Source organism: Oryza brachyantha, chromosome 3 (genome assembly GCF_000231095.2).
Source record: "Oryza brachyantha chromosome 3, ObraRS2, whole genome shotgun sequence".
NCBI classification, from domain to species: Eukaryota; Viridiplantae; Streptophyta; class Magnoliopsida; order Poales; family Poaceae; genus Oryza; species Oryza brachyantha.
This window is the reverse complement of record NC_023165.2, coordinates 1,797,080-1,824,991: the sequence shown is the minus strand read 5'-3', so window position 1 is coordinate 1,824,991 and position 27,912 is coordinate 1,797,080. Positions and strand designations below refer to the sequence as shown.

The following is a 27,912-nucleotide window of genomic DNA, read 5'->3' as shown; positions in this document are numbered from 1 at the left end:
TATAGCTGGCAAATCGTAGTGCCGGTACTATCCCGTAAAACTTGCTGAGGGCATGTTGGTAGTTACAAAAAACCGTGCAATGGTGGGGCCATCTCTCACTGACGACGAACACGCGCGAGGACTAGTGTACTAACTAGTGTGCAGTGCGGGCACAAAGATTCTATAAATGCAGGTCCCAGCATTATGGCAAGCTAGTACTTGTCGGAGCAGCTCGCCGAAGAAGACAAAGCGAGAGGTAGGAATAATTAATGGCGGTGACCGAGAGCTTGCCGGCGGCCATGGAGAACGGCGAGAGCAAGGGAGGAGGCGACTACACGCAGGACGGCTCGGTGGATCTCCGGGGCAACCCCGTGCTCCGGTCCAAGAGAGGCGGCTGGACCGCTTGCTCCTTCATCGTAGGTACGTATATATGCACGCTTCTTCCATGTCTCCGACGAGCTCATCAGCTTCGTGTGGCATGCACGCACGGCGGCGCCATGGATGGGATTCAGTGATAAATTAACTAACCGTGAGTTGAATGTTCCAGTGTACGAGCTGTTCGAGAGGATGGCGTACTACGGGATAGCGGCCAACCTGGTGATCTACCTGACGGACAAGCTCCACCAGGGGACGGTGGAGGCGTCCAACAACGTCACCAACTGGTCCGGCGCCGTCTTCATCATGCCCTTGATCGGAGCCTACGTCGCCGACGCCTACCTCGGCCGCTACTGGACCTTCGTCGCCGGCTCCGCCATCTACTTCTTGGTATAACTAATTTAATTGTCCCGAGACTATGCTTTTCTTTTGACAGATTATTATTCGGTTTTTGCATGCATGTTTAAAAAAATAAACTGCATACTTTTTAAATATATATATATAAGATTATTGTCTCATATTTCTAAAATATATTTTAATTTTACAATAGTTAATTCTATTATTTATACTATAAAATAACTATAAAAATCAAACAATCAATATTTTTCTTTATCTAATAAAAGAACATCGTCTTGTATTTTTTTTTAGGTATTTCTAACTTCACTACCTCTCGAATTAAAGAATTTTATGAGGATATTCCTCATTGAAGGTTTGTGTTCTTGTGTTTAGTCAAAAAAAATTTGAAGTTTGACCGGATTTATAGTGATATAAAAAGATATTAAATGATGAAATTAATTGAGCTAATTTAGTGTTATAGATGCTAGTATTTTATAAAATCGTGAAATTTAATGTAAGACAAACCCAAAACGTGCCCAGCGAAAAAAGTTTTGTAACTGCTGGGGCAGAGATTACCAGTCATTTCTGATGATTTGAATGACATAGGGCCGGACACGAATTTTTCGTCTCTCGTCATCAGATTAGAAGATTAGTTGTATCTGTGGAGTTATTTATATTGGAGTGGACTTGGAAAGCAAAAAAGCAAATCGATCTCCAGTTTTTGACTCACCAGTGAGCCTAGTCAGACACCGGACTGGCCGGTGTACTGTACTGTCTACTGCTGCAAGTCAGTGTTTCTACTTCTACGTTCTGTAAAGGAGCGTTACATACTTGCATTACCCTGTGACACTAATTCAGATTGCAACACTACGAATCTACGATTGATGCTCTGTACATCATCTAGAAAACTCTCTCTAGCTAGTTAAATTATTGTGCGTTGCAACAGTTTATTGAAAATAACACAATTATGTTTGGTTGAAAAATATTTTAATCGGTTGAAACAAGATCGTGTGTTATATTGAGTTTGCAAAATACAAAGAAATATTTCATTTAAAAAAACAAAACAATCATTCTTATAAATTTCCAGCTATATAGAGTCACACATGTTGTGGTGATATAATGGTCAACTAAATAGAGATCGTGATGATGATAGACTCACTACCACTGTCTTTGTGTTTTATAGCGGTATAGATCATAAGGCATTATCTGAGCCAGAGCTTAGGTAGAAATTATATAGCTATCATGTTGTTTTTTCTGTAATTTTTTAATTAATTAGTATGCTAGTGACATGCAATTTCATGGGTGTGAATGTTTGTGTTGTTTTACTCAATAAGTCAATGCACGAGACACTCTATGGGCCCATGAGTCATCACAATCATTGGAAACTTTGCATATAGATTCAACAAAAACAGTCCAAAAGGGCCGGCCATGGTCACAGAGTAAAATGAAACTTGTCATATCTTAGTTTTTAAATAACTGTCATAGACACTATTTATCTTAAAACTTTGACTAAGATATTTTATCATTAAGGTGTACTATAGCATCATAACTATGAGAGTATTTTTACTATCCATGATAAGATATTTGGATATACAATATTTTCTATTTTTTATTGTAAAATTTATTATCTCCATGTATCTAGGCGCATAGAGATATCAAAATTTTGTATTAAAAATAAGTTTTACTCCCATCCTTACTTTTGTACCAACCGGTACCTCGAGGTACTAAATTGTTTCTCACCGTTGAATCGAGATAAGTAGGATGTACGCTGTTGGATCCAATGATCAAAAACGATTTGGTACCGCGAGGTACTGGTACCTCAAAATACAAAAGAAATGATGGGAGTAAAACTCATTAAAATTTTAATACATCTAATTACTCCATCTGGTCTAACCAGAGCGTTGTAGGAGTATTACCTAGTGAAGTTAGGATATTTCACTTTACTATGGCAACATTAGTTCGAACGTCGAACTAACTCACGATAAATAGTAAACCAACGTATTGTTAATTGTTAAAATGGTAAATCACTGAATACACATATGTCAGTTGACTGACATATTACAACTACCAAATAAATTCGATTGCCCTAAATTAGGTACAGTTTTCCTTTCAAAATAATTCAGGGAAAGTCAGAAATTGGCAATAATCATACCATGCCTCGTGTGAAACTGTGATAGGTTTCAAAACCGGCACATGCATGATAATGGAAAATACCAGCCTATAGATGAGTCAGGATTTAATATGTATCGATCGATATATTATTTTCTTCAGTATAAAGTATAAATGGTTGTGAAACACACATCACACGTAAATGGACAGATATTGAAACAACACATCACATGTGAATGGACATGTATTGCCATTTAGTGGTTTTGTACCGAGTCTACCGACTACTCTATCCGTCACAAAATATAAATATTTATAGAATTTAAATTTTATTCCATAATATTAGTATTTTTGCATTAATTCTCATGATTCCACCATTCCAATTATTACGGAGTTAATCATATGCTCAGAAAGATAATATAATCAATTCAAAGTTCAAAAAATTAATAACTAAAATGACCGAAGTAAACTAGAAATGTCTATATTTTAAAACAAGAGGTAGTATTTCTTTCTGGCTAGTCAAATTCCTCTTACAAAATGAAAAGCACCAATGATATGCTATTAGGGTTGTGTTGTATAACTCGACCTAGGAGTGAGTACTTCATCGTCCACAATATAAGGCTATGAGTGAAATATCCCTCAAAAATCAAATATAAGGATTTCATGCTTCTTCATTTGTTCACAAATATAAGGGTTTTTATTTAAAGTATCACTTTCACAATTGATCCAACAACTTCATTTACTACTCCTTAGTAGTTATATTGTTAGACATGATTTTTCCTAATCATATCTTACCACCGTTCTCTATTATTCTAGTTTTTTTAGATAGACACCAATAAATCTGAATACATGTAAAAACATATATGTTGATATATAGATAAATTTAGTTAGAACGAAAATATCTTGTAACATGAAACATATGGATTTCTAAAGACATGCGTGTACTTTTGTAGCTTGATCTCAAACATTGCTACACAACTTAGAATCCCTTATATTTGTGAACCAATCCATGCAAAATCATTTCATTAGCTCTATTGTTTTGGAGGTGAGGTGGATCCATAAGTTGAAGTGTTGAACAATAATGCAGGGAATGTGTTTGCTGACGCTGGCGGTGACCATTCCGTCGCTGAAGCCGCCGCCGTGCGACGGCGGTGTGTGCCCGCCGGCGTCGGCCCTGCAGCTGGGCGTCTACTTCGGCGGCCTGTACATCATCGCCTTCGGCAATGGCGGCACCAAGCCCAACATCTCGACCATCGGCGCCGACCAGTTCGACGAGTTCGACCCACGGGAGAAGATGCACAAGATGTCGTTCTTCAACTGGTGGATGTTCACCATCTTCGTCGGCATCCTCTTCTCCTCCACCGTCCTCGTCTACCTCCAGGACAACATCAGCTGGTCCGTCGGCTACGGCATCCCCACGCTCGGCCTCCTCATCTCCATCTCCATCTTCCTCGCCGGCACGCCGCTGTACCGGCACAAGGTGCCGCAGGGCAGCCCGTTCACTCGCATGGGCAAGGTGGTCGCCGCCGCCGTCTGGAAGTGGCGCGTGGCCGTGCCGGCGGACGCCAAGGAGCTGCACGAGCTGGAGCTCGAGGAGTACACGAGGAAGCGCAAGTTCCGGATAGACTCCACCAACACCATGAGGTTCCTGAACAAGGCTGCCGTGAAGGACGGTTCGCCGGCGAAGTGGAGCCTGTGCACGGTGACCCAGGTGGAGGAGACGAAGCAGATCATCAAGGTGGTCCCTTTGCTGGCGACGATGTTCGTGCCATGCACGCTCATCGCCCAGACGAACACCCTCTTCGTGAAGCAGGGCAGGACGATGAACCGCCACATCGGGCCGCACTTCCAGATCCCTCCGGCCAGCCTCGGCGCGTTCGTCACGCTGAGCATGCTCGTCGCCGTCGTCGTGTACGACCGGCTCTTCGTGAGGGCCATCCGGAAGTACACCAAGAACCCCCGGGGCATCCCGCTGCTGAAGAGGATGGGCGTCGGGCTGCTGCTGCAGGTGCTGGCAATGGCGACGGCGTCCCTGATGGAGAGCCGGCGGCTGAGCTACGCGCGGCGGCACGGCCTGGTCAGGACGGGCGGGGTGGTGCCGCTCACCATCCTGGAGCTGCTGCCGCAGTACGTGCTGATGGGCGTGGCGGACGCGTTCCTGGTGGTGGGCAAGATCGAGTTCTTCTACGACCAGGCGCCAGAGAGCATGAAGAGCCTCGGCACGGCCATGTCGCTGACGGCGTACGGCGTCGGCAACGTGCTCAGCAGCTTCCTCCTCTCCCTCGTGTCGCGCGTCACGCAGGAGAGGGGCGACCCGTGGGTGACCAACAACCTCAACGCCTCGCACCTCGACTACTACTATGGCTTCCTCACCGTGCTCGGCGCCGTCAACGCCGTCGTCTTCGTCGTGCTCAGCAGCAAGTACTCCTACAAGGTCGAGTCGACGGAGACGATCGACATTGCCATGGACGTGAAGGGTGAGACAGCCAAGGTTCAGAGCTGATCATGCTCTGCAAATAAAAACCAGACACAATGCAAATCGTCATGCATCACAATGCTCCCAACCAAACAATGTAGTATCTTGTAAACGTGCACAGAATTCGGAAGAACTTGTGTCTGTGCAAGCACAGTATATAGTTAGACTGGTCTGAACTTTTCTAGTTATGTCGTAAAATGCAGCCATCCTGAATTCCTGATACTGTTTACGGAGTAGAATCTTACAAGAGAAATTGAAAAAGAAATCCAAGAATATTCGCTGCTTGAAATTATTTTTGCTCCTTCATAAATTCTAGGAATCTTACATGACAAGACTTTCATACTTTCTCTCATGGTGGTCTATGAAAAAAGGAAAAGTCAAATAATATATTTGTAAATTAAAAATAATTTATGAATAATTTTTTATATATGTGTGTTTATAGTGATCTAAAAGCCAAGGTTATAAAATAAACTTCGATAAAAAAATATTAAAATTATTTAGAAAATTTAAATTTTGACTTGTAAGCATAAGAAACAACAGGTGGGGTGGAAAGCGGCAAGAAAACCTCCTAAACAATTCTATAATTAAATAGTAGTAACAATCTATTATATATATAAAGTAATAGAAAAAGGAGCCTCCACATCATCTCTCACGGGCTAGAAATTCTGAGATTAATCGAAAAAATAAGAAAAAAAAGAAAAGATCAAATCTTGTCTTGTCCGATTCAAAAATCTATCTTTCCTCTTAATTTCCGTATCGAACCCGTTAGATCAGGTCCTAATCTTGCCCGTCCGATTCAAAAAATACTTTTCCCTCTTATTTTCTGTTGATTGCCCGATTAAAAATCATTATATTTTCTTTTCTCTCTTATTTTCCTTTGATTAATCTTAAAATTTATAATAAAAAAGAAATCTCCACGTTGTCTCTCATGGGCTCGAAATTATGAGATTAATCAAAGAAAAATAAGAGAAAAAGAGAAAAGATCAAATCTTGTCTTGTCCGATTAAAAATCTATTTTTCCTCTTATTTTCTGTATCGAACCCGTTAGATCAGGTATATGGTTAAAAGTGAACGATATGTTATTTGAAACAGGTTATGGACAATCACAAATAAATAATATATATATGAAAATAAGTAATATATATGAAAGATATGTAAAAGAACATAATTAGATATGAAGAGAAGATGACAATATTAATATGAAGATAGAGGGAAGAAGAGATATTATGCCATAAATTTTGTACAACTTTGATCTATTGTATTATTATTCTTAGATCTATTATGTAATTAAGATAATATAAAATGAGTCACTGTTTTACTTTGCGTGAAGCGTCAAATGCAAAAGTTTGATCTAAGTTAGGTCCAAGTTTAAAACTATATTACCACTTTTAATATTTATATTTTACAACATAATATAAAACTATATTTGATATTATATAAAAATTTCATAACGAAGTTAGCCGCGCAGTCTGCGCGAATGATTTTTTTTCATTTTAATGTTATAAATCAATCTATTATATATATAAAGTAATAGGAAAAAGAATCTTCACGTCATCTCTCACGGTCTAGAAATTCTAAGATTAATCGAAGAAAAACAAAAGAAAAAACAATATTTTTAATCAAATAAGGAAAGAAAAGATATGTTTCGGTAAGAGAAAAGGAACGGTTTTGAATCGGACTACGAAACATGAGGGACAAAAAAAAAATTAACGGTTTTGAATCGGTACTGGCTATCTAATCGTGTTCTTCTTTGTGTTTACAAGGTGTTGCCTCTCCACTATTAAGAGTGGCTACCTTAAGGTTTCGGTAAGAGATAAATATTTTTATTACCAAAGCGGGTAAGCGACTTTTTGAAAACATCAATATTTTTGAAAACGCGTGAGACAACGATTAGAAACATATACAATCATGTATTGGTTTATAAGTTTATATCCCATAAATAACCAGAAAAAATATTAAATAAATAAATAACTCATGTAGAGAGAAAATCACACGTTAATCAAAAAATAAAAAATGGAATTAGAAATACAAATTTAGAATATAAACAAAAGTAAAAAAAAGAATCCATGTATAAATAAACTTCAAAAATCTGACATTTGGATTAAAATAAAAATAGTTAATATCGAGTGAGGAGTTCATCTAGAAATACCACTCTTATGGGTTAGAAAATCTCACATTAATAAAAAACATACAATTTTAGAATTAAAGATAAAAATAAAAAGTTTATGCGTAAGCAAAATTATCTGACGATACAGAGGACTAGACCATAAAGAGTCCATGCGTAAGAAAAATTATCTGACGATACAGAGGATCGGACCATAAAGAGTCCATGTATAAGAAAAATTATGTGACGATATAGAGACCAAGTCAGGTCCGGTCCGAGCACCATGCATCTGATCTGATCTATCTATGCTATTTGAATTAATAATTCAATATATATATATATATGCTAGCCGCGCAATATGCGCGGGCCACCATGCTAGTTAAATATATACTATCAGATGCAGCTAAACAGGTACTCCCTCCATACCAAAAAAACCAATTCTTTGGTTTCGTGTTTAGCGTTTGACTATCCATTTTATTTAAAAATTTTTTAAGAAATTATAATAGAATGAGTCACACGTAAAGTACTATTCACGATTTATCATCTAATAAAAATAAAAATCTTAATCATAATTTTTTTAAATAATACGAAGAGTCAAACATTAACATTATAGTTAAAAAGTAAAAAATTGATTCATTTTGAGACGAAGGAAGTAGGCCTGTTAATGTTTGTACAATGGAAAATATCTCTGGTCAGTGTAAAATCAGTATCAGAGATATTTATAACATGATGATACGTGTAGATTTGAGATTTGGTTCATGGATTTTTGAATAGTCGGATGGGTTAATTAGTGACATGACGGCTATATGGTCCGATGGTCCATTTGGTATAAAGCTATTGTGGCGCATAATAAATTAGTGGGCTGCAGATCTTGACACTCCAGTGGGAAGGCCTCTGCAATAGTTATCCATAGTGCAGTGATATGTTTGACTGAAACAATTTTCTTCAGACAATCAGAGTCACATATAGCACTCGACGAATCAATCACTGGACTGGATCGGATAATGATAAGACTTACAACTCATCTAGTCACTTCTTCTTATGATTATGACCCAAAATTTAAATTTTTAACATTAAATTTAGACTTGTATTAGAGTTTTTTATTATAGTTTATTTTAGCCTTAACTTTATGCTAAAAATATGTATATAAAATTTATACTCACAAATTATTTCTTATTTACAAATATATTGTTTGACTTTTTTTTAAGAAAGCAAAAACAATCACCTGTTCACGATTCTCCTCGTGCAAGAACAGCAAGCTCATTGATGATAAAATACTCTGTAGAAGCTTTGGAAATAGCTAGCTAAGTGTACATAGACCTGAGTTAATGGGTTTAAATGAAATAATCCGAACCAAAATTAAGGCTCGCGAAACGAGGTAAGTTACTATTACATTATTAATTATATTTTAAAAAATTCTATAGAAATGTTGCTTAAAACAAAAAAAATTATTTTTAGTTAAAATAATTAATACGTAATTTAATCATGCACTAGTCTTCTCTTGTTTTACGGAAGCAAATCGATTGAGACCTGTTTTGGCTTTTAAAAAAAACTCGCATTACTGATTGGGGATCAGTCGATATCTCAGCCAAAAGCCAAGGACACATCAAGAAGATCATGAATCTAACTGGCACTAAGAGCATCCTAACAGTTTATCCATCCCATCCTCCATCCTAGAAATAGAGGATGAAGAGTAAAAGTTAATCTCCAGCAGAACATCTCTCATCATCTATTTTTAGATGTCATCCATATTAGGAGAGAAAACTCTATATTTAGATGTTATCTCTCCAATCCTCCAAATAGAGGATGCTATATATAGATAATCTTCTGGAGTAGAAAGAGATATAAAGGATAAAAATGTTTTAGATGATCATCCAAATAAAGATATGGATGACCAAATTTAGATGAGCTATTGGGGATGCTCTAAGGGATGGTATCTTCACTCAATGAGCATAAAGGCGGTGTTCTTTTCCTCGTGAGATATTTAGATGGTAGATTATATGATTTGTTGACAGCTATTAAAAATATAAACAATTAAATTAACTATTAAAATTAAAAAACTGCTTAAGATAGATCGATTGAGGATATAAAAACTTTTTATATGAAATACATCGTTAAAAAGGTTTCAACAAAAATAAAAAAATAGAATAGAACATAGGATTGAAACACAAAAATCAAACCTACCATACCTACCATAGAGAGTTGAATGGTAGGAATACCAAAAAAAGAAGTCTTTTGAGGAATAAAAGATACCTCTGTTTGGATGAAGTCATAGTGTACTTACTAGATGTCATCAGTCCGACTCTGACCGTCTCACTCCTGCTGGTCCGATTGTCTCCACTGCACAAACATCGGTCTAACCACCTATGGACAGAGAAAACCAATTTCAACAAAAACCTATTAACTTTTGAAGAAGTATCATATTTATTTCATTAAGATATACTCTACAGAGTGTATACAAAACACCACTCTAAATTTTGACTAAACTTGCTAAACCAAAACCCTAACTTTTCACTGTCAAAAGCAACTACATTGAGACCTAGACTGACTCTCTATTTATCCCCATAGACGGTGCACAAAAGCCAAATTTGAACCCCCTCTTGTATAATGTAAAATTTATCTCTTAAAGATTCGAACTCAAAGTTTTCTATCTTAATCTCTATCCAAATTCAACTATCCTTTCCATATGCATACAATTTGTTCTCTAGCTTTACTACCCCGCGTGATCTACTTGCCTAGACCTCAGTTTCTCCCAAACTTAGTTCCTATCCACCACCAGCAATACTCCCAATGCCTCGACACAACCACACATAAACAAACAAAAAAAATCATATGCGAGCACAAGTTATTTGTCAACTTGACTCAAATTAGCGGTACCCCTCAGGAGTGCATATGAAATATATGAAAGCAGTACCCCTCAAGAGTTCAATGATAATCACAAAACCACTCAAAAACGAAACTAATCTTGACACATCCTGTCCGATGGTTGGTGGGCCAATCTAACCGATATTGTTCATCCGGTTAGTTTGGCTCTGCTCTTCGAATAGAGAAGAGATAAAATGAGTGACACGGAAGAGAACGTAACCATTAAGGTGAGGGGCGGTCTATAAAAAAATGTAATTAACGGGGGACACTCCGGTCAGACCATGTTATTGTTCACCGCACTAAAAAATCACAAATTCAATTCTAAAACCTGCCAATGTTCATTATATAAAATTAAATCAAGACAATATTTTCACATAGGACATGGCCGAAGAGATGTAAAGTGTATCAGGCATGGAGTTTCAAAGCTTGAATTTGGGGCTTATCCAAGATGAGGATGACATACTTTCAGCAATTAACTAAAACGATGGCCGCACATGTTAAAAGAACTCTGTAACGGCTGTTCAGGGAAAATTTCTGCAAATGATGCAGACGTCATTTTCTAGCAACAGTGCGTAGCCAATGAACACCCGAAAGCTCAAGTGGGAAACTGAGAAACAATGAACCAATCATCATTTAAATGGTCAAACTGAAAAGTATGATCTGCATTGCCAATTTGGCACTGGTGAATTTGGCGGGAAGTGATGAGACAAGCTCTAGTTGCGAGTACTCAAGATTCGCCGACTACCACTCATCAACTGAAGTCTGAAGAAACCCATTCACATCACATCATCCCATGTAATGTGATCAAATTTTCAAACGAGAAGAGGAGTCCATTGTCCTTCTCAAAACCTAGATATCCACAGGTCTAATGATGGCAACTTATCATCGACAATTCTATCGATTAAGGGGGTGATTGATTGCGTGTTTTATGAAAAAAAATAATCAAACGACGTATCTATAGACGGAAAATAATTTATGAATAAAAATTTTATATATGAATTGTTACCGATCTAAAAGCCAAAGCTAGAAAATAAAATCCGATAAAAAACCCAAAATTAATTCTAAATTTTAATTTGAAATTTGAAATTTGAAAATTTGACTTATAAGCATAAGTATAAACGAAAAGACGATGTTGCGGATGTTGCTCAAGTTGTTTGACTTGGAAAACATAAGATCTTGTCCATTTCTACGAGGTAGTACAATTAATTTATATTCAATATTCCTACAGGACCATTTGAGAATTATTGGATATAGTTGTAGCTTGGCATACTCTGGATGAGCCCACGGAAGAAACCCATTCCCAAGTGGGGGCAGCATTATCTTTGACCCCTTTTTCTTGGCGGCGAGCATCGTCTTAATTTGACTTCACTAGCAGAGTACCATGCAAATTACAAAAAGCATGATGATACGGAACTTTCAGTTATCACTTTCTTTTAGTGGAAATATGTTTAGAGTGACGGTGATGTCACTACGGGCGTTATGATTTTGGTAAGAGTATAGGGTATTTAGGGTACGTTTGTACTATGATTGGAAAGATTATGGACAACTGTTAGATGAATTTAAATATTAGGTAGGTATAGCCAACAAATAGCTTAAGGTCTTGTTTCTTTTATATAGGGATTAGTGTAATATAAATGATTAAGTCAGAATACTAAAATTGAATTATTATAAGTTAAAGTTAAAAATAATAAATATATATAATTATTTTAAAGTATTCAAGAACCGTGGGTTTAAAGCCACCCAATAATTAAAAAAACAATCTAGGCTCTAGATTATAGTAATATATGATATATCTGTTTATTTTAGCTTAATCCTAATAAGCTAAATTACAATAATCCTAAGCTAAATAAAACAGGGCCTAAAACATGTTATTGAAGCAATGATGACGTAGAAAGTTTTTGAATAAATTCTTCTTTTCAAAGCTTAGCACAAATCCGCACATAATATACTCTTTTGCAGCTTATACTCCGTATTATGGCCCATTCATTTTTTCTCGAAAAAAAGAATATGTATGTAATCTTTATGATGGGCCAGTAGTATAGATTGGGGTGGGCTGCAAAAGCAACCTGCCCTGACGAGGACGAGAAGAAGCATGATGGGCCGGAAAAGCCAACGTGGATTTAAACTATCGAGAGGACGACTACTCATTTATTACATGTCTTCTAAATAATTAAAAAAATTATGAAAATGGATTAATATGATATATATCATGCTGCAAACAAGTTTAAATATAGCTTATATTTATAGTCATATTTGTTATTTTTGTTATATTTTACAAAATTTATACTTATAGTGGATTTGTATATTTAATATTAATCTATCTTCATAATATATTTTTCAAAAAGTTTTTGGTAACTATTTAATAAGATAACATGTAATATCTTCATAATATATAACATGCAATAATTGATGGGTATTCCTAAAGAGTTCTTTCCCCGGAACAGCCCATGATACAACGAGAGGAATCCTTGCGCCGGACACGTGTCGCAGTCTCCCGGAACAGCGGCGTGGGAAACGGGTGGGGCCATATGGCAGTGAGCCAGCCAGACATGCGAGTTCCCCCCCGCGCGGCCGTTTGTGGCGCCCACCCCACCTCTCTCTCCCTCGGGCCGAAAGAGCAGCGCAGCCGCCGCTCGCTCGATCGGCCGGAAGGAGAGCATGGGGCGCCTCCAGCATTACCACCGCTCCCGCTCCGCCTCCTCCTTCGCGCGCTCCTCCGACACCGCCGCCACCGACAGCGACGTGCGCAGCCTCGCCGTGCCTGTCGCCGCCGCCGCCGTCGACTGTCCCTTCGGCCACGTCGATGGACTCACCCGCGCTGAGCTCCGGGAGGCCGCCTACGAGGTGTTCTTCATGTCCTGCCGCATCGCCGGGGGTGGCCGGCTCAACTACTTCCCGGCAGGGGAGAGCGGGGGTGACGGGTCACCGACCATCGGCGCCGGCCCCAGGGGCGGGACTGGGATGAACGTCGTCAGCAGCAGGGTCAAGAGGGCGCTGGGGCTCAAAGCGCGTAGGTCATCGCAGCCGACCACCGCGCGAATCGCCATGAACGCGTCATCGGCGCCCGGCTCGCCCAGGCGTGCCATGCGGCAGGCGTCGACACCGGTGTCGCCCGGGAAAGGGAGGCGGCCGATGACCTCCGCTGAGATCATGCGGCAGCAGATGCGGGTCGCGGAGCAGAGCGACGCCCGCCTCCGCAAGACGCTCATGCGCACCCTCGTCGGCCAGGTCCGCGCACGCGCAGCATTCCGTCATGACGCCATTGTTACCCATGCGGCCATGCGACGTTGAAAGGTTGCATGTGTGTGCTGTTCGATTTGATGATCCACGTGAACAGGTGGGAAGAAAAGCTGAGACGATCATCCTGCCCCTAGAGTTGCTCCGGCAGCTCAAGCCCACCGACTTCGCCAACAACGACGATTACCACCAGTGGCAGCGGCGGCAGCTCAAGCTCCTCGAGGCCGGCCTCGTCGTGCACCCTTCCCTCCCGCACGACCACCTCAGTGTCGTCGTGCTCCGGTTCCGCGATGTCGTGCAGGCCACCGACGCCCGCGCCATCGACACCGGCAAGACATCAGACGCCATGCAAGCCCTCTGCAACGCCGTGCACGCGCTTGCTTGGCGCCCCACTCCCGGCAGCAGGTCCCCCAGCGAGGCCTGCCACTGGGCCGACGGCTACCCTCTCAACGTGCTACTCTACGTCTCGCTCCTCCAGGCCATCTTTGACCTTAAGGAGGAGACCGTCGTGCTCGACGAGGTGGATGAGCTCCTGGAGCTAATGAAGAGGACATGGACAACGCTAGGCATCAACAAGATGATGCACAACGTGTGCTTTGCTTGGGTCCTTTTCCGGCAGTACGTGGTCACTGACCAGATCGAACCGGACCTCGCCGGCGCGGCGCTCGTCATGCTCACGGAGGTGGCAACCGACGCAAAGCAAGAGAACCACGATCCAGTGTACTCCCGGGTGCTCTCGAGCACCATTGGCGTGATACACGACTGGTCGGAGAAGATGCTACTTGACTACCATGAGTGGTATGGGAACGACAATTGTGGCGCCATGGCCATGGAGAGTGCTCTTTCACTGGCGCTCGCCACAAGCAAGATCATCGCCGATAATGCGACCGGCACAGGCATCAACACGGCGAGCACCGAGGACGACGACTGCAGCGTTGGAAGCTTCGCCGGCGACTGTGCAGATTACTACGTGAGGTGTTCCATGAGAAGCGCATTCACTAAGGTCAGCTAAGCAGATGGTCAGGCCATGGGGAAGTATTTTTTAAAGCATACGGGTGTATGTCCACCCGTTACTTATATGCCATCTAAATAGTTATTAAAAAATATAAAAAGATTTGACAAGATAGTTTAATATGAGTTATATCATTCCACCAACATGTAAGTTTAAATTTAACTTCTACAAGTTGTAGCAAAAAATAACAAAAACAATTATGAATATGCGTATCAGTTTTGTTTGCTTTTTTGCTACGACTTGTAGAAGTTAAATTTAAACTTGCATATTTACGGAGTGATGTAGCTCATATTAATCTATCATGTTTTTTTTATATTTTTATGACTATTTAAATAGCATGTAAGCACACGAGTGTATATACAACATGTACTAAAAACTGTTTCCCTAGTCCATGACATATCTTGATTGAATACACATCAAAGTAGACATTTTTATTTTTTTAGTGTTGATCTGCGCATATGTGCTTGTCCAGTTACTGCAGAATGGACTCAGACAAGGGGACGGCCTAATTATCGATCGCGGCGACGATGACCCGAGTGACATCCTAGCGCGGCTCGCCAGCGACACAGAGCAGATCGCGTTGTGGGAGTACGACAGCTTCAGCCCGGTGCTGCGACGGTGGCACCCGTTCCCGGGCGCGGTCGCCGCGGTGACCCTGCACGGCTGCTACGGCGTCATGCTGAAGCAGTACTTGGGGAAGGCCTCCGGCCTCACCAACGAGCTCGTGCACGTGCTGCACGCGGCTGGTAGGCTCGAGAAGGCGCTGGTGCAGATGGTGGTGGAGGACGTGGCGGACAGCGACGACGGCGGCAAGTCGGTGGTGAGGGAGGTGGCGCCGTACGACGTGGAGTCCGTGGTGGTCGAGTTCCTCAGGACGTGGATCTTGGAAAGGCTCAGGATCTGCAAGGAGTGCCTCCACCGAGCCAAAGAAACCGAGGTTTGCTCGAGTTCTTTCGTCGAACATGTGTTCTACAATCTACAGCTACCATGTATGCGATGCAGTCTCAACATCGAGCATGTCGCGATGTTGGTGTGTAGAGCTGGATGCCGAGGTCCAAGAATGAGCCCTACGCGCAGTCGGCGGTGGAGCTGATGAAGGTGGCCAAGGCGACCGTCGACGAGTTCTTCGGCATCCCGGTGAGCGTGAGGGACGACATGGTCCAGGACCTCGCCAACGGCATGGAGACGATCTTTCACGAGTACATCTCCTTCCTCGCCTCTTGCGGTACGTAGACGTCGCCGTCGTTTACAACAACATTTCCCACACAAAATTGAATTTTAATTTTTACATTCTCTTGTGTTGGTCAATTTGGTGAATCGTGCAGGCAATAAACAGAGCTACCTCCCGTCGCTGCCGTTGCTGACGAGGTGCAACCAGGACTCGAAGATAATCAGGCTGTGGAAGAAGGCGGCGACGCCGTGCCGGGTGCCCGTGTCGAGCCCTCGTGGCAACGTGCACCATGGCCAGGGCAGCATGGCGTCCGGCGGCCAGAACCCGCGGCCGTCGACCAGCCGCGGCACGCAACGCCTCTACGTCCGGCTCAACACGCTCCACTTCATCCTCAGCCACATCCACGCGCTCGACAAGTCGCTCTCCTTCTTCTCCCACGGCAGGTGCTCGTCGCCGGCCGCCGCCGCCACCACCCGCCTCCTGGCGCCGTCCTCCCACTTCGACCGCGCGCGCACCGCAGCGCAGTCCGCGGTCGGCCACGTCGCCGAGGTCGCCGCGTACCGCCTCATCTTCCTCGACTCGCACCACTCGTTCTACGATGGGCTCTACGTCGGCGGCGTCGCTGACGCCCGCATACGTCCGGCGCTCCGCACATTGAAGCAGAACCTGTCGCTGCTCCTCTCCGTCCTCGTCGATCGCGCGCAACCAGTAGCAGTGCGGGAGGTGATGAAGGCCTCGTTCCAGTCGTTCTTGCTGGTCCTTCTCGCCGGCGGCAGCGACCGGAGCTTCACAAAGGACGACCACGACATGGTCGAGGAGGACTTCCGGAGCCTGAAGCGCGCCTTCTGCACACGCGGCGAGGGCCTGGTGACCGAGGAGGTGGTCGACGGCGAGGCGGAGGCGGCAGAAAGCGTCGTGGCGCTCATGGGGCAAACGGCAGAGCAGCTCGTGGAGGAGCTGAGCATCGCGTGTGAGTTGAGCGCCGTGAGCTCCGCTGGCCAGAGGATGCCGGTGCCAGCGACGACATGGCGATGGAGCCGCACGGACCCGAACACGATCCTCCGCGTTCTCTGCCACCGTGACGACGTGGTGGCGAGCCACTACTTGAAGCGCACATTTCAGCTTCCCAAAAGGCGGTGACAAACTTTCGATTCGCAATGCAAATTTCATGGGCGTGTGTTCTTGTTGGAAGCAAATAAAGCTCAAATCATCTGGAAAAAAAAACCTGATCTAGCTTCAATTGTGCAGGAGAAGAGAGAAGCTGCATGATTCGTAATTCTAATTCTACTGCCGATTTGCAGCAGGTGTTGGTGCTGTACACCAAAATTTTCTCTAGAAAGTTAGGTACTGGAACTCTGCTGTCCAAACAAGTGTAACTCCCGTTTCTCTCGTATTGCAACATGAAGATACTCAGACAGGTTAACATGACTGAGTATAGCACTAAATCAGAATAAACCCTGAAGGCATCCAGAAAGGGGGTGAACGGTAACGGAAAGAGCCTCATACAACATATTGACAATGTAACAATGAAGCAATACATCATATTGACAGAGCCAAAAAAAGATTACCATACTAGAATATGGATGGACATTGTTTACAACAAATAAAAGAATTGACAAGTAACATCTTTGAATAAAGCATGCCACTCCTTCCACAACCTCACTGACTCTATATGTATGTTCTTCTGACAAAAGATTCATCCTCTGCAATTCTCCAACTGAAACCGAACTCGTTTCTTCCCAGCTTCCAGCTGGGAAGCATTCAGTAGCAATTCACCATTTCACCCTGCAAAGTTCTACAGAAATTCGTCATCAGCTCAAATGCACATGAAAAATTCAGAATCAATATATTGAAACTAGGTGACAGTGACATCAATCTTACCTGCCCAAACCTTGTCCTAGTCCTCATAAAGCCTCCTCTTGTCACCGGATCACCAGCCTTGGAGCTGCAGTTCCAGTAAGCCCCTACGGTGCCCAGGATGGGCATGTCGTCAGGGCTCGGGCTCGGAGACCTCGACCTCCTCGGAGACGAATTGGCAGAGGATATCTTGATGTCCTCCACGGTCAGGGCCCCAAGGATCGGCCGGTCTTCTCGGCTCATCGGCGAGAAGGACCGGACGGAGTTGCTCTCCGGTGTCCCCGAAGAGCCCAGCCATGTCGAGAGGCTCGCGTCCACCGAGATTTCTTGCTTGCTTGGCGTGCTGGGGCTGTAGTCGGAGGAGACCTGCCAGTCTTTCTTCTTGGCTGGGATCGCCGGCTCGGAGAGCAAGTCCGCTGCCATTCTGTTCTCCTTGTCCGAAGCAGCCCTTGGTGCAGCAGTGGCGGCGCGGGTCTTGGCGTCCTTCCACTGGGTGAGATTCTCCACTGAGCCGAGCACCGGGTTCGAGTCGCGCGTCTGTTGACGCGCGGGCGGTGGCTCCGGCGAGGTGACGCCGGCAGCCGCTTCCTGGCCGTTGCTGTCCTTGGTCTTGCTCATTGGAAGCAGGAAGAGTGACTCGCATGCCTCGTCCTCGCCGCGCCCAATGCCAAGAAGGCCGTCTTCCTCTTCGTCGTCGATCGCGCACTCGTCGAGCCCATCCTCATCTTCCTCCTCCTCCTCCTCCTCCTCCTCCTCATCCTCGTCGTACTCGCTTTCATTGTCGCTGTCAGCGTAGTTGCTGTACCTGTGGTTCCGCGGGAAAGCTTCGGATTTCGCGCAATCCGGCCCCAGCATCCACCTCGCCTCATCCTTGTCGTCACCCGCAGCCGGCTCGGCCTCCTCCTCCTCCTCCTCCTCCTCCGGGATCGCCGCCGCCTCGTAGGTGGTGACGTTGGGATCAAACGTCACCTTCTTCTTGACGACGGTCAAGCACAAGTCGTCAGTGGAATCCCTAAACACACACACACATGAACATCAGCACACCGGAACAAGCGAATCCCCCTCCAAACCAAATCCTCCCGCCGATCATCTACACCACAAACCTCAACTCCAGGAGCGTCGCCAGCAGCGGCGCGGCGGCGGAAACAACGTCCCCATCCAACGCGGCGGTAGCCTTCTTCGGGGAAAGCCGCGGCGTGGCCTGCCCCCATTCCAAATTTCAAAAAAAAAAAACACGCACAAAACACCTCAGCATCTCAGAAAATGCGGATCGATCGAGAGAGGATAGATAGAGATGGAAGAGATGACGCCACCACTTACCCGGGCGCGGCCGGAGGGGGACTGCGCGGGGGAGCGTTTCCGGCGGCGTCGGCGCTCCTTGGCCCCCCCGAAGCAGCCAAGGAAGCAGCCCATGGCGAGGGCGAAGGCAAGAAGAGCAGCGCACGGGCAGAGGAGAGGGGGGGGGGGAGTGCAGCTAGTGAAGAGGAGGAGGCGGCATTTCCGGGCTCGCGAGAGAGAGGAAGCAAACGGAGGCGAAACGAGGATGCCGTTGGGGGAAAAAGGCAAGCGGCGCGCGGTAACGGTCAAGTTTGACCCAGCTGGCATGTGACCGTTGGATGGATGGAACCGATGGCTACCGTGACGCCCCCCGGCGGGGCCCACCGCAAAGAGGGTCGTGGAATCCGAGGACTACAGCAACACCTGCGCGATGGGCTGAAATGGTCCGGACCACTCTGCTTTTTGGGCTGTAGAAGGAGATTTTTCTTATCTTATTTGTATCGTGTCTCCTATCTCTATCACTCTGCATTCCTATCTCGGAGAAAAAAAAATATAGACAGTTTATGAGAATTGCATGAATGAAAAATGCAGCTGAGAGTCAGGAGAAAAGCATTGGATGTTAGTTACTGTAGTATGTAAGGACATGTTTAGTTAATAAAAGGAAAATTTTTAGTATCATGTCAAACATTTAACCAGATGTCAAAAGGAGTTTTCAGATACGAATGAAAAAAAAAACGAATTTCATAGCTTGTTCGGAAACCGCAAGATAATCTTTTAAGCCTAACTAATCTATCATTAGCGTACGTGGGTTACCGTGGCATTTATAGCTAATCATAATTCGTCTCACGATTCCCCCTTAACTATACAATTAGTTTTTTTACCATTTATGATTAATGCTCCATTTAGGTATCTAAATATTCGATACGTGTTTTTTTTTTAAAAAAAAGAAGTAATCGGGCCCAAGTTGAAGAAAGCAGCTGGTGGTGCCTCGTCATATTGCCACATCAATTACTATTGACAAAATCGGTCTTGAGTTCTGGCAGTGAAATAATAAATGCTACTGTATAATTCTACCAGCACATTGTTGACTATACTCGCAAAATGGGTCAAAATGTTAAACCAAAGAGGGCCTCCTTTCGGATCTGTTTCCTTTTCCTCTCTACATGATGTCCGCCTGTACCCAGTGGTATAGTTTTCTTTGGACTCTTGACCAAAACTGCACGTTAAGGCCATTTGCATATCACCAGCTTTTTCTCCATTGCAAGGTTAGCTACATTTTGCAGTACCTCCTGAACAGAGATGGCATGAGTCTGCTGGAGTGAGTCGGTATACATGGCTGTTAGGTGCATGCAGAAGCCAGCAAAATTTGACACACTACAGATCTTGCTACACATGCATAGAGCAACATACTCCACATGGTGCAAGATGTGCCGGAGATTAAGCTTCATGGTATTTACATAATTGAACATATGCAAGTATCCAAGTATTCATCATCAGAATCATCCGAATCACTGCAAATATTAAAACAACGAAGCGTAGTTAGGCAAAAAAAGATGCGGTCTTGAAATATAGTCGAAGATCAGAACAATTTTAATACAATATTTTAAATGGAGTGATTAAAGGCACGCAGCCATTTCCAAATGTATACTCTATATACTATAGAGACAAAATTAGCTTCAAAGGTGGCGGCGCCACCAAACCCCATCTTACCACCCAGGTAGAAAATATGATTCTCGACATAATCATTTATCTTTTGCAGTACATTTGAAATGATGCCAACAGGCATAAAATCAACTTGAGGCAACTAAGTTTTTTGAACAAGTATACGGGGATGGTCCCGCAATTGGGGCAATTGCGAAACAAAAGTATTTACCAGTCAGAAATAATATTTTAGAATAAACAAGAACAACAAGATACCAAACAAGGAGATTTATAGAGGTAAATCAATCGTCTTTAGCAAGATAAGTGTACACCAAAAAGAACTCAGTTTAAAACAACTTCATATAAAGTGGGTTGAGAAATGCTGCCCCCCTCAACTTTGTCCAAGCAATCTGTGACTGTAACCCTATAACCTATTATTTGATTAAATCCCACAGATGTAGCATTGATCAATAAGTAATGCTCTCCTAAAAGGATAGGTATTCATTTCATAACTATCAGGACTATCAGCACGGTACATGTGTCCATCACTTCATACTTCCAAACCTGTATAAGGCAACAACATTCTCTAGTTCTTGTGTAATATTACATGTTGGTGGCATATTTAATTTAGATAACAACTTTGTCATGGACTAGGATTAGATGGCCCCGGAACCAAACAAGAAAACCACCTGCTGGCAGGCAGCGCCACAACATGAGCCACATGATAGGCTTAATCTCAGATTGACAGGTTTACTTAGCTCATACAATTAAGACTATCTTTGAAACTGCAAAGTTATTTAATAATCAACATTCCCATGCAGAGAAGTTGAATATCAAAACGGAGTTATGTAGGCAGTGATGATAGTTGTGATTTTATGTGGCCACTCCTTTGGAGCACAGGAATACTTCCTGATTCCTATCAAATCTCTGCAAAAATCTTATGGAATTCCCATGTTACAAACAGGGCCTACAAGGTCCCAACTAGGCTGATGCCACAGATTGCATGTTACAGAAGGTGCAAGGTCTGGGGGCGGTGCCCTCACAAAAGTGTATTTTTAGGTTTTTTTTTTAAAGAAAAAGTCAGTTGTCTACAAAGTAGCACAAGGATTATAATTTTCTACCAGTAAGGTTTATCAGTACAGTCAATCTCCTTAAAGTTTGAACATACAATCAAAATTCCTGCACCACTAAGCAACTTTCAGGCTGTAGATGTGATCATGATCCTAGTTCTATTTGGCTGTTAAACAGACCGAAATGAGCTAGAATCCCAGCAGAAACTATTCTATTATCTGATAGATGCACCAGAAAAAAAAAACTCATATACAGAAACAATAAACATTAAAAAACCCCTTTGAGGAGCAGAGTACATCTTATGTTGTAGGCCAGGTTGTACAGTTGCAGATTGTATAATCATTATGTCACTTGATCAATGCTTTATTATTGTATATACATGTGATCAGATTAACTTGTCTAGCTGCCCAGTTGACTGTATATATCAAATCATGTCAACCTGCATTAGTTGCTTCAAGTACCACTTCTTTTGAACTACATTTAATAATGGTTAAAGAGGGGTATCAGATTGTCATCGTCTACTATTAATTAGCATGTGCAGCTTCACATGTGTCAGTAATACATGTTCAATTAAATTAAATAAGCATAATTTAATAGGCATCTAGAATAACTAAACACAAATGATCTATATCACCATAATGTGATTATGAAGGCTATTGCATTTTTTCCATTTTACTGATGGACAAAGCTTTCTAAACTAAACTGCAGACAAAACATCAACAAATAACATTTCTTGTCTAGTAACGCATCAGGAAAAATATGTCAAAATTAAACAGTGCAGACCTTTTTTCTTAACAGGTAAAGAAGCTTCTAGTCTAGTTAATAATGCCAGTCCTGCAGTAGAAAATGCAGCAATTCCAGTTTGTAATTCCTTTGCAATTTTTTCCCTCCTTACATGCTTCTCTCAGTATATCATTTCATTTGAAATTCTGGATATGCCACCAAAGACCAACATTGGCAGCTGATATCCAAATAAGAGTGTTTAACGCATGTGCCGATTGTGAGTCAGTCCTCAAAGAGGCCCTATAAAATCATTTCATATATGTTTCCATCGATGTACAGTAGTGCATAGACATTATCTCTAGGATAACGTACTTGGCTCTCTTTTACTTTAATAGTCTGAAGATCATGTCCACAATTATAAATGCTAGCAAAACTTATCACAATGAGCTTCAGCTAATTTCTAGCTCCAGGTTACTTCAGAAAAGATCACCAAAAGGATTTACAGATTACTCAAATTAGGTGATTGAAAGCCCAATGCCAAACAATTCAGGCTTCAGCTCATCTTGCTCGGAGTGGCATACCCAGGTTTAAGGCTTTCCTAACAGAAGACGTGTTTGAATGTTATATCCAGCCAGATACATTCTTTTGCTGAGAGTGGCGTATTGTAGCTGGCCTCTTCTAGCAAAATACAGAAAAAAAATAACCCGCACTAATATTTGTCCACCTTCCTGCTTGGCAATAACACTAGACCTAAAAGACATCCTCGCAGACCATTTACCTATCTGAACAACCAATGCAGCTAATTTGCCAACCAAACAGAGGAAAACATTAGCCAGGATATATCGCTGTCAATATACAGTATGCGATCATCGAAACTATGATATCAATCCAATATAAATGGACCAGCACAAATAAGATGGGTGTTTATAAGGGGCGCTTTAGGATCTATCAGTCAACATGTGGCCACATTTTATCCAGACAATTGAATGGAAAAATTGCTCAAAGGTATAACACAACGAAAGGATGCGCAAGCTTATTTACCTAGGCTGGAATTCCCTGACCTCGATGAGCTTCTTCCCATGCCTATCCTTCCACTGCACGCGCCGTTTCGGTCCCCTCAGGCCCTTCCGAGCGGTGCCGCCCGCCGGATGCGGCGACAGCAGCGCCCTGCGCTCGACGGAGACCACAGCGTCCCCCCTCGAGCCGGCTGGCGCGGCCGCGGGTGCTCGGGAACCCGCTGCCGGCGAGGGAGAGGCCAGATTCTTGCCACCGACGTTAAAAGAGACACTCCTGAAGCTGCGGCGATCCATCGCCGGGTGGCATCAACTCCGCGTCGCCCAAGCTCGATCCACCCCGACTCAATTCATTCGATCCCGCCCGAGAATTTTCCAAAACACCCCCTCTGATTAAACAACACAGAAACAAACCCGGCACAAAAATCAAGCCATAATCCAAACTGCGCAGAGAATCGAATCAAATCCACCAACGGGGCCAGCGAAAAATCCGCCGGAAAAAGAAACAAAGCTGTGGGAGTGAGGAAACCAACCGAATTCGCCGCAAATCCGAAAGGGTCCCCCGGGGAATTCCCGGATCGAATGGGCAGGAGGAGGAGGTGGTGGTGGTGGTGCGCGTGGGGCCGCCGACGCGGCGAGATTTTGAGATGGGAGGGGAGGATTCGGGGGCAGGATTGGTGGGAGGAAGAGGAGGACGAGGAGGAGAGGGGATGATTTGGAATCCGACGCTGCGGACGCAGGCGGAAGGTGGTGGTAACGGCAAATCCGCGCGCGTCTTCGCTTTACTTCCTCGCTAACCAATAACCCGCCTCCGCTCTCTCGGCTTTTCGTTAAGGTCCCCGAGATGTGAGATGAGATGGGTTTCGCGCTATTATCTGTTTACCAATTTTGTCCATTAGTTTTATTGTGCGTTTAAGTGATTTGTGATGTCATAACTCATAATTGGCTTTTTGTGAGTGATGTCATAATTATCTGTTTGCCAATTATGTCAGTTAGCTAAAATTAAAAGTGGAAGCAAAAAAGGGTTGTTTTAATACCATTAAATTGTTCGGTCTTGAGATAAAACCTTGATTATAAAACTGGATTTTATGAGGAAACCGTTCGGTTCCTCCCATCTTTCTTTACAAATAATCTAAACCGAATAATTCCTTAGTCACTAGAATTGGAATATTTTTTGGGTGTGTCATGCGGCGGATGGGAAGAGTGGGGCAGGATTCAGGCAGACCCAAGTTTCATAAATTTTTATTGAATTGACTTAATTTTGCTCATATTTTTTTAAAAAAACCATTTTTTATGATGAACCATTAGGAGCCCTCTCGTGAGATAATTTTGGGTGTTCGTGGCTCGGTCACCGGTCACCGTGGGACATAATTTATGATGGACCATTAGTCGGCCTTATGTCAATCCAGATCATGGGCTGCTGGAACCATAATGGGTCAACGATGTTGCCTTGTTGGGCCCATTATGCAGTGGAATATTTTGGACCTCAATTACACAGTCTAATGGGCCTTACATACCTAAAAACTTAAAAACTGACAACTAAAAACTTGATGGACCTTGAGTAAAAACAACAACATCAACAAAAACTTTGGACCTAACGTCACTCAATATGGATCGAGATTCTCTGCCGTCAAAGTCCCCGTATCTTTACCACTAATATATAGGCTCAGGGTCAATACATACCAGTAACAAAGTTTGCAGACAACCTGAGCAATTCAATTATGATGAAACACACATGCAAAGGAGATACATAGTGCGTACAGAATTCACGGTGAAACTACAGGTACAGGTCGTTTACAAATTACAACACGTACGTTACGTTTTTACTGCTGGGTGCATGGCACGATCTACCGCTTCTTCGCCTTCACCATGAGCCCGTTCTTGATCTGCATCACGACGGACACCTTGGGCTCCACGACGTGGCCCCGCGCCATCTCGAGGTCGAAGTTCCACGCCACGGCGGCGATGACGCTCTTCATCTGCACCACCGAGATGTCCTTCCCGAGGCACGACCGCGGCCCGGCGTTGAACGGCATGAACCTGTGCGCCGGCACGTGCCGCAGCTTGCCGTCCTCCGTCACCCACCGCTCCGGCCTGTACTCCGCGCAGTCCTCGCCCCACACGCCCGCGTCCCGGCCCATGGAGTAGAGTGGTATCAGGATGTTGTCGCCGGCGCGCACCGTGTGCCCGCTCGGGAGCACGTCGTCGGCGAGCGCCATCTTCCGCTCGATCGGCCCCGGCGGGTACAGCCGCATGGACTCGAACAGCGCCGCCTGGAGGTACACGAGGGGCTTCGTCTCCTCGGGCTCGAACACCACCATGCCGCCGCCGCCGCCGCTCTTGGCGCCGGCCTTGCGCGACGCGATCGGCGCCAGCTCTTCCCTGATTCTTGCCGCGACGCGCGGGTGCTTGATGAGGTTGGAGAAGAACCACGACAGCGCCGTGCCGACCGTGTCGCGCCCGGCGACCATGTAGTTGATGAAGGTCGCGTACATGAACTCCCTGGGGTTCCCGTCCTCGTCGACGTAGTCCGGGTCGCCGATGTAGGAGGACACGATGTCCACAGGCGGAGGAGCTCCCTCTTTCTCGCCGTCGGTCGCCGTGTCGGCGGCGCCGGCTCGCCTTTTCTCGATCATCTCCGCGACGAACCGGCGTAGCAAGCGCTGTGCCGCGGCGAGCCTCCTCTCCGGGCCGATTCCTAGACTCCTCATCAGCTTCCAGCAAGACACCGGCACGGTGTGGCGGAAGAAGCCGACCTGCATGACGGTGTCCATGGCGTTCGCGACGTCGAGGGGTGGCATGTCGATGGACAGGCGGCACGTGTCCGCACCGAAGACCGGCATGGCCGTCATGTCGAACGCGAACCTGGTGATCAGGCACTGCAGGTCGAACGGAGCACCGGCGCGCGCCATGTGTTCCAGTATGGGGAGGAGGCCCTTCTCCACCTTGCCACGGCAGCAGGCGGCCATGAACGCGAGCAGCCGCGGGTTGCTCATGATGTGCTGCACCCTCGCGCGCTGGCGGCGCCACGACTCGCCGTCCGCGTTGAAGAAGCTGTCGCCCATGACGTCGAAGACGGAGGCGAACTCCTCGCCCTTGGGGTAGTTGGCGAAGTTGGAGATGAAGATGTGGCGCACGTTGTCCGGGTCACGGGTCACGAAGAACCGCAGGCCAGACATCGGCGGGCCGCGCGCCTCGAAGCTGTTGCCGGAGGCGGCGAGGAGGTCGGTGGTGTAGTCGAACAGTCGGTGGAGGTTGACGACGAGCGAAGGGAGCATGCCGACTACCGGCCATTCCGTCGGAAGCAATGTGTTTCTGGCCTTTGCACTCATCGAGCGCCTGAGGTAGACGTACACGAGAAGAAGAAGCATGAAAAAGGGGAGGAGGACGACGAGGTCTCCCGGCGGGTACAACGCCATTGTGTTGCCCATGCAGAATTGCTGGTCAGTACTGCTCGCTACTGGAGTAGAGAGTGGATATGAACAGAGGCTATTTATAGTTAGGAAAGCTTCTTCTATAAATGGCAGTCAGGGCTGGTTTTATCATTATTATCATGGCGATAATCACCGCAGTCGCACGAGCCGTCGGAGCGCGGCTTATAAAATTTTATGATATTTCAACTTTTTTTTGAAACTATTTTATAAATAATAAAAAAAACCACGTCAATATATCCTGGTAATCGTGATATATCGCGTGGTTTTTATATCTAACCCACGGTTATCAATATTGATAGTGTCACTGCGATTATCGGTATATATTATGATTATTGATATTATAAAAACCACCGTTATTATTACAATAGATATTGTGATAATTGTTTGATACCACACAATTTTCCTCCCAAAGCCACAATGATTTTATATATTTTTTTAATTTACATTTATATAGTTTTTTAACAATAATCATGGTTATCACTGATTATCACCGTACCGTCGCCTCCAGGTTTTGGTTGAAGAACGATATTGCAAACCCAAGATGACCGCTCTTTTCCGAAAATGCTAGGGTTACCAAAACCGATATACAGTAACAGCTTGGTTAGTACTACCTCCGTTTCATAACCAAGCTGTCACTGTATATCTTTTATAACCAAGCTGTCACTGTATATCAGTTTTGGTAATCCTGATATTTCCGGAAAACTTAAATTTTACTAAAAGTTAATTTAGGCAAGTGCATAAAAACTTTATCCATATATTAATTATGGTTGGTCCTGGTCCATTCATTTTCTCACGATTTATTGGTGGTAAACGATTTGTCTACATCCTGGCATGGTTTCTATCGGGAAATTGTTGGTTAACTGGCCAATACACATGTTTGACTGGTTTTTGAGCTGTTGACATGATTACGGATAAAATCAGCTTTGGATGCATTTCGGTTTACAGATAGTAATGTACATCCTATATAAGTTTTATGGACGTCCCTAACACGATATAAACCTAGACACACATGTAAATGTGTGCATCCATATTATTAAGTCCAGAATTTTGAACCCAGCTGGGATATTTTCGCCCACGAGAAATTAACATAACTAATTAAGTTGAGTCCACTTTGGGTTGTTTTGAGATTTATGTGTGAGTGTGTACGCGAATACCCAGTAATTTCCATTTTGGACGCACTTAACTGTATGTGTCTACGAAAGAAAAATTATCCTCGTATTTACTTTTTTTTTCA

At 44.1% G+C, this 27,912-nt stretch overlaps 4 protein-coding genes and 1 long non-coding RNA gene across 6 annotated transcripts; 2 read left to right on the top strand and 3 right to left on the bottom strand.

The window, feature by feature from the left end:
- The first annotated feature begins 209 nt into the window (after nucleotides 1-209).
- Nucleotides 210-5,346, top strand: LOC102718996 (protein NRT1/ PTR FAMILY 5.2-like). The gene is made up of 3 exons (XM_006649310.3): nucleotides 210-399; nucleotides 527-744; nucleotides 3,884-5,346. Exons 1-3 carry the CDS (start codon nucleotides 249-251, stop codon nucleotides 5,297-5,299), a joined length of 1,785 nt encoding a protein of 594 aa, XP_006649373.1. The 5' UTR covers nucleotides 210-248; the 3' UTR covers nucleotides 5,300-5,346.
- Nucleotides 5,347-12,819: 7,473 nt separating this feature from the next.
- On the top strand, nucleotides 12,820-16,988 carry LOC102718719 (protein unc-13 homolog). Its single transcript, XM_015835739.2, has 5 exons — nucleotides 12,820-13,469; nucleotides 13,579-14,481; nucleotides 14,963-15,427; nucleotides 15,529-15,715; nucleotides 15,816-16,988. The coding sequence occupies exons 1-5, from the start codon at nucleotides 12,900-12,902 to the stop codon at nucleotides 16,799-16,801; spliced, it is 3,111 nt and encodes a 1,036-aa protein (XP_015691225.2). The 5' UTR covers nucleotides 12,820-12,899; the 3' UTR covers nucleotides 16,802-16,988.
- Nucleotides 16,989-17,207: 219 nt separating this feature from the next.
- Nucleotides 17,208-19,012, bottom strand: LOC102718436 (death domain-associated protein 6-like). Of its 2 annotated transcripts, none has more exons than XM_015835741.2 (4): nucleotides 18,839-19,012; nucleotides 18,622-18,719; nucleotides 17,543-18,530; nucleotides 17,208-17,456 (listed from the first exon to the last, which is right to left on the bottom strand). In XM_015835741.2, the coding sequence occupies exons 1-4, from the start codon at nucleotides 18,929-18,931 to the stop codon at nucleotides 17,442-17,444; spliced, it is 1,194 nt and encodes a 397-aa protein (XP_015691227.2). In that variant the 5' UTR covers nucleotides 18,932-19,012; the 3' UTR covers nucleotides 17,208-17,441. The 2 variants fall into 2 exon arrangements, with proteins under 2 accessions (XP_015691227.2, XP_015691226.2); XM_015835740.2 differs by having other exon boundaries at nucleotides 17,357-17,446; nucleotides 18,839-18,993.
- A 759-nt stretch (nucleotides 19,013-19,771) lies between these two features.
- Nucleotides 19,772-24,072, bottom strand: LOC102718155. The gene is made up of 3 exons (XR_001549770.2): nucleotides 23,778-24,072; nucleotides 23,273-23,633; nucleotides 19,772-20,307 (listed from the first exon to the last, which is right to left on the bottom strand). It is a non-coding gene; the product is annotated as an uncharacterized LOC102718155 (long non-coding RNA).
- An 803-nt stretch (nucleotides 24,073-24,875) lies between these two features.
- On the bottom strand, nucleotides 24,876-26,692 carry LOC102717877 (alkane hydroxylase MAH1-like). The gene has a single exon (XM_040522341.1). The coding sequence runs from the start codon at nucleotides 26,673-26,675 to the stop codon at nucleotides 25,092-25,094; it is 1,584 nt and encodes a 527-aa protein (XP_040378275.1). The 5' UTR covers nucleotides 26,676-26,692; the 3' UTR covers nucleotides 24,876-25,091.
- Between the last annotated feature and the right edge of the window lie 1,220 nt (nucleotides 26,693-27,912).